This window comes from Pseudopodoces humilis, chromosome 3 (assembly GCF_049639895.1).
Source record: "Pseudopodoces humilis isolate 2021_Gansu_Grassland_sample_001 chromosome 3, ASM4963989v1, whole genome shotgun sequence".
NCBI classification, from domain to species: domain Eukaryota; kingdom Metazoa; phylum Chordata; class Aves; order Passeriformes; family Paridae; genus Pseudopodoces; species Pseudopodoces humilis.
Genome location: NC_142202.1, coordinates 42,800,709 through 42,806,708, shown reverse-complemented (window position 1 = coordinate 42,806,708; position 6,000 = coordinate 42,800,709). Strand labels below are relative to the sequence as shown.

Genomic DNA, 6,000 nt, shown 5'->3' with positions numbered 1-6,000 from the left:
ACAGTGGGGCTGCACTGATGTCAGGTCTGATTCCCTCAGCAAAGCCAAGGCCAGTAAGTACTGTGGGTCAAAGCACTTTTTGTTTCTGCAGTTTTGGAACCCAAGGGGAGAAGCATGCTGGGGTGCCAGTTCCCTTTGCACAAAGCCATCACCTTTGTGGGAGGGTAGCCCATCCTGGGCCACATTCTGGTCTCTGTGCAAATGCAGATTTCCACTTTAGCAAAATCTGTACCAAAATAAAATCAGGAAACCCCTCTAGTGTGCTCATCTTCTCCAGGATTTCATTTTCTCTTTCATTCACAGGTTCCCTCAAGACTTTCCCTCACAGCCCAGGTTTTCCCTTAGCTCCTTATATAACTGAGGTAATGGCCCAGGCATCTGCAGATCTGGGGGAAGCTTACACCAAAACCCAGTCATGACTGTTCCTCCCAAGCTCATCTAAACAGCCCCACATAATTTTTGTCCTTAAAAGGACTCCTCGTCTCTCGAGATTTTCCATCCTTTGGTGATATTTGGACCAAGGGCAGCTTCTTGGGTTGCCTGCTGGATTTAGACTTAAGTTATGGAGGGTTGTCCAGCCCTGGTCCATATGGCTGTAGTGAGCTGCAGTGCCAGAGGATGTTTTTGGTGCAGGCAAGAGCCAATGCCCTTCATTAGCCTCCCTCCCACAGTACCTGAGTGTCCTGCATCCTTCCTTCTATCCCCTTTTACTCCTCTGATGTCCCATTTGTCCCTTTACCTTTCTCAAAACAGAGGATGATGGTCTTGGGGATCCTTTGGGTCCTGGGGATCCTTTGCCTGCTGCCAACAGCACTGTTAGAGGTGCAGGGAGGGTAATGAAATTATTGAGAACTGTGCAACAACCCAGACTGCTGTGCACAAGCAAAATTTTCCAAAACACCTTCCCAATAATGGGGCTTGTGAGCCATATGAAAATCCAACTCACCTGTTTCCAAACAATCTCGTCTTCAATTGCTACAAATACTAAGAAAAACCCCAAGCTCAAATAAAAGGCTGGTTTCAGAATAAAGAGAGTGTCTAAGTTTGAAATTAAAACCTGAACAGGGTGGTTTCATAGGCTTAAGACTCATGACATCCCTGCTCACTGATTAAGCAGCAAAAACAACAAAGCAGTCATTTCTAAGAATGTACTTTAGGGGACCTAGCTTCAACTGGATGAAATTGGCACTGAGGCTGCTGGGAATACCTGATGCTGGGGGTCAGAGTGAGAGCAAATGCTGCTGTTAGAGGCAGCAGACAATGATGTGACAGTGGCAGCATCAGCCTCTCAATGCAAGGCAGTGCCTGTGCCACACCCTGACTGCTGAAGGACTCACCTCTGCCCACATCTGTGCTCATCAGGTCCTAAACCCAAGTTTGGCACTGCAAAATACAGGTCTTTGTTCAGAAGGACTAAGCATCTCCTGATCCCTTTGATTTTTATCAGGCTAGAGATGAGTGGCTGGCTCAGCATCACTCCCCCTTTCAAAATTCAGCCGGTTCCATTGTGGGTTTAGGACCATAAATTAAAATTATAGGTGAAAAAGTGGAGTCTGTGAATGCTGTCTAACTCATGAGGCTACTATTCTAAGCTAACTTTTATCTGTGTCTCTAAAACAGTCTTTTAATTAAATAACAGAAGCAGGTCTTAAAATCCATTTCATAACACCACCCAAGCCACAGCTGAACCTGAGATCAGGGGTCAAGTACTGAGGACTTAATGTTAGGCACCTCTCAAAATCCCAAGGGAGCTGACTGGTGGAGTATGTGCCACTACACAAATGGCAATAAAAGTTTGTGTTTGCTTTTTGAGAAGCAGCTGTTTTTTGGGAAACAACTGGCTTCCAGTCCATCCCCAGTCCCTGAGAGCCCTTAGGGCTGCCCCGTGGCCCTCTCTGTCCTCAGATACCAGGGAAGGACCAGGGCAGCTCCTCCCACAGGCTTTCGCTTTGGGATGGTGCTAAACAAGAAAGTGAACTCGTGTGCAGCTCTCACTTTAATGCAAATAAAACCAGCCAAAATGCAAAACAAATGCACCCTCAGCATAGCCACAGCAGAGCAAAAAACCTTCCTGGGCTAGAAGTTGATCTGAAAATCATCTTTTTTTCCTCTGGTACTGCTGTCTCCCACAGCAAAAGAACACCCCAAAACTCAGGCACTGAGTAGAGTGGCTCAGTTTAATCATCTCATTTATTATTCTTAGGTCCTGCAGCATTCTATGGATTCCATCTGATTTCTTGTTTGGCAGGATAGGAGCATTATAGGGAGATATCCCTGGCTCCAAAAGCCCTGCCTTTAGCAGGACTCACTAACAGGCTGTAAGCCCTTCCTTCCCTCCCTTGGAACAGGGTATTGCTTTAAGACACCTCTTGTCCTGGTTGCTTCAGGTTAATTTGGAGAGGCTCCATATCTAATTTTCCCTATTTCCCTGGGACTGCCCACACTTCTGGGTTCACTTTAGCATAGGCCTTGCCAGACATTTGACACAAAGGTACAACAGAACTAGCCTTTGTATCACCTTTTGCAATATTAATTTACATTCCCAATTTAACCATCAAATCTCTTCCCAGAAAATCACAATTGTGAGCAAATAAAAATTCCTGCAGGGTCCTGTGCTCCAGAAGTCCTCCTCCTTCAAAGGCTCATGGCTCTTGCACATATGCCCTGAGCCAGGAAGATGTGCCAAGCCTGGTGGGGCTTTAGGATGGCTCCCAGAGGGAGTGAAGCTCCCAGAGAGAACACCTGGAGTGTGTGTGTGTGTGTGTGTGTGTGTGTCTATGAATGCTGGAAATAGAGGAGGGTCCCGGATCCCCCTCACCCCAGTAAGAGAGAAACGAGACAGGCCAGGAGCATCTTTCCCTCCTCCCGTTCTGCTCTGCCTCCTCATCGGCAGCCAGGGCCGGCAAACACTCCCAGCAAGGGGAAGCCCCTGGGATTTTCCTTTGCTCCTAGGGAGTTCCTGAGTACGGGATGTGATCCCAGGAAGGGCTGGTTCGAGGGGCCGAGGAGGGGGTGGTCCCTTCTCAAGCAGCTCCTCGTTCGTGACCACTGGCAAGGGCAAGCGTGTCAGGCAGGGTGAGGAAGTGGCCCTGGCTGCCCTCAGGCCCCCAGGGACAGCACGATGGCAGGTGGGTTTCCCATAAGTGGAGTGGAAAGCTCTTTATTTAACCTGCACCCGCCACCTGCCCTCAGCCCCAGCCTTGCCTTCCTCGGGAGCATGCCAGGGCTACTTTTTTGGCAGGCTGAGCCAAAAGAATTATTTTGCGAGCAAAGGCTCCAGGTAACCCTTTCCCGGCCGGGACTGGCGCTCTGCAGAGTGTCAGGGCACCCCCCTTGCAGCAGCGTGATGCAGCCACCCCTCACTGCCCTCAGTGCCACCCAGCAGCCTGCACCCCTAGGGGGTCACAGAGCTGGCTGGGGTCCTGTCCCCTCCCCAGTCCTGCTCCTGACTGGGGAGCCCAGCCCCACTGCCCACCGCCCTCATGCTACGCCCACAAGCGACGGAAGAGCCCGAGCAAATGACGACAGACAACGGCATCAGGGGGTGACAGAATGACTGATGATTTAATGCTTCTTGAAGTTTTTTGTTTCCTTCCACAGGGCATTGGTTTTAAAAACAAACAAAACGAGATAAAATAAATTAATTTATGTACACTTTACATACACTGTGTCACGTGGAGCTTTGCAGCAACAGTAACCAGAAATCCTTACAAAATAGAAAGTTACATGGCTGTTGCAGGCCCTCTGCCGCCTGCAACCTTCAAGGTTGTCATCCTGAGCGTGGTTGGCAAAGTGATCATGTAAACATGTTTAGAAGCATTTACGGTGGACAATGGATGGGCCAGCTTCATCGTATTCCTGCTTTGTGATCCACATCTGCTGGAAGGTGGACAGGGAGGCCAGGATGGAGCCGCCGATCCAGACGGAGTACTTACGCTCAGGTGGGGCAATGATCTGGAAAACACCAAGAGAGCTGAGGTGAGCAAACACGACTCTGCTGCGGGCGGCAGCCCCGGCACAGCCGCAGGCAGGGCAGCAGGAGAAGGCTGCTCCCAGCACCTTCGTGCTCCAGCCTTACCTTGATCTTCATCGTGCTGGGGGCCAGGGCTGTGATCTCCTTTTGCATGCGGTCAGCAATACCTGGGTACATGGTGGTACCCCCGGACATGACGTTGTTGGCGTACAGGTCCTTCCTGATGTCAATGTCGCACTTCATGATGCTGTTGTAGGTGGTCTCATGGATACCTGCGGACTCCATACCTGGGGGCAGTGGGGGGAAACAGGCAGGCACAAGTTAAGGGCAAAGCGAGAGCTCCGCGTGGTGACTCTGGGGAGAGGGGAGAGCTGCCGAGGGAAGGGAGAGGGAGGGGGGCACGCACCAATGAAGGAAGGCTGGAAGAGGGTTTCTGGGCAGCGGAAACGCTCATTGCCGATGGTGATGACCTGCCCATCAGGCAGCTCATAGCTCTTTTCAAGGGAGGAGGAAGAGGCAGCGGTGGCCATCTCGTTCTCAAAGTCCAGCGCCACATAGCACAGCTTCTCCTTGATGTCACGGACAATCTCACGTTCAGCTGTCAGGGGGAAGCAAAGGCGTCAGTGTTTGCAGAGGAGGAGGAGCAGGGAGCACTTGCACAGCCTCCATAGGTCTGCTGGGACTCCAGACCACCAGCCACACATCAGCTCCCACCAGAGACCGTTTCTGGGACTTGCAGTGGGGTAAGAGCATCTCTAGGAGGGCAAGGGTTGGAAGCGAGAGGGAATTTTTTGGAGGAGGGAATGGTGCTTACCTGTGGTGACAAAGGAATAGCCACGCTCAGTCAGGATCTTCATCAGGTAGTCTGTGAGGTCCCGGCCGGCCAGATCCAAGCGCATGATGGCATGGGGCAGGGCGTACCCTTCATAGATGGGGACGTTGTGTGTCACACCATCACCAGAGTCCAGCACGATACCTGGGGAGACAAGAAGCAGCCGTCTGAGAGATGTGGCCCACAGAGGGTCCTGCCCTGGGGGGGCATAGCGCTCGTCAGATGTGGGGGACCAGTCCTGGGTGTCCTTGCTTGGGGAAGAGGGCCCAGCAGGAGTTAGCACTCACCAGTGGTACGGCCAGAGGCATACAGGGACAGCACAGCCTGGATGGCCACATACATGGCAGGGACGTTGAAGGTCTCAAACATGATTTGGGTCATCTTTTCACGGTTGGCTTTGGGGTTAAGGGGGGCCTCAGTGAGCAGAGTGGGGTGCTCCTCTGGGGCGACGCGCAGCTCGTTGTAGAAGGTGTGGTGCCAGATCTTTTCCATGTCGTCCCAGTTTGTGATGATGCCATGTTCAATGGGGTACTTCAGGGTCAGGATACCTCTCTTGCTCTGGGCTTCATCCCCTACGTAGGAGTCCTTCTGACCCATACCCACCATGACGCCCTGCAGGGGGGGAGAGCGGGGGGCTCAGCAACCTCTCCACGGGCAGCACCACGGGGCTCCCCAGCAGGACGGGAGGATGCGGCGGGCTGGGGGGCAGCAGGGATCCGCAGCCACGGCTGCGGCAGGGCGTGCGGGGAGGCTCGGGGGCGGAGCGCGCCGTACCTGATGGCGGGGGCGGCCAACGATGGAGGGGAACACGGCCCTGGGGGCATCGTCCCCGGCGAAGCCAGCCTTCACCAGGCCGGAGCCGTTGTCGCACACGAGCGCGGTGGTCTCGTCCTCGTCACACATGGTCTCGGCTGTGTCTGCTGGGACACAGGGAGCCGGGGCTGAGCCTCACGGCCGGCCGGCAGCCGCGGGCGCTGGCGGCGGGGCCGGGGCCTACCTGGGCTGGCTGCGGGCTCCGCGCGTCGGGCAGAGAGAGAGGCTCCCGCTCCTCGCCGGGTCACTCGTGGCCGCCGCGGCCGCCGCCGAGCCTTTTATCACGGCGGGCGGCGGCAGCGACCGGCCCCCAGGAATGCGGCCCCGGCCGTCCCCATATTTGGGCGCCGGGCCCGGCGCGGCCCCGGCCCGGCGGTGCCCA

At 54.1% G+C, this 6,000-nt stretch overlaps 1 protein-coding gene across 2 annotated transcripts; it reads right to left on the bottom strand.

The window, feature by feature from the left end:
* Positions 1-3,537: 3,537 nt before the first annotated feature.
* Positions 3,538-5,953, bottom strand: ACTA1 (actin alpha 1, skeletal muscle). 2 transcript variants are annotated; one of them, XM_005518545.3, is made up of 7 exons: positions 5,803-5,953; positions 5,580-5,725; positions 5,093-5,417; positions 4,788-4,949; positions 4,380-4,571; positions 4,079-4,260; positions 3,538-3,954 (listed from the first exon to the last, which is right to left on the bottom strand). In XM_005518545.3, exons 2-7 carry the CDS (start codon positions 5,706-5,708, stop codon positions 3,811-3,813), a joined length of 1,134 nt encoding a protein of 377 aa, XP_005518602.1. In that variant the 5' UTR covers positions 5,709-5,725; positions 5,803-5,953; the 3' UTR covers positions 3,538-3,810. The 2 variants fall into 2 exon arrangements, with proteins under 2 accessions (XP_005518602.1, XP_014118903.1); XM_014263428.2 differs by having other exon boundaries at positions 5,580-5,722; positions 5,803-5,939.
* Between the last annotated feature and the right edge of the window lie 47 nt (positions 5,954-6,000).

Excerpts from the sequence above, each read along its gene's own strand:
- ACTA1 (XM_005518545.3), bottom strand. The coding sequence starts at position 5,708 with ATGTGTGACGAGGACGAGACCACCGCGCTCGTGTGCGACAACGGCTCC. Across the intron at positions 5,418-5,579 it reads TTGGCCGCCCCCGCCATCAG|GGCGTCATGGTGGGTATGGG; the intron begins GTACGGCGCGCT and ends CCCCCCCTGCAG. Across the intron at positions 3,955-4,078 it reads CCAGCACGATGAAGATCAAG|ATCATTGCCCCACCTGAGCG; the intron begins GTAAGGCTGGAG and ends GGTGTTTTCCAG.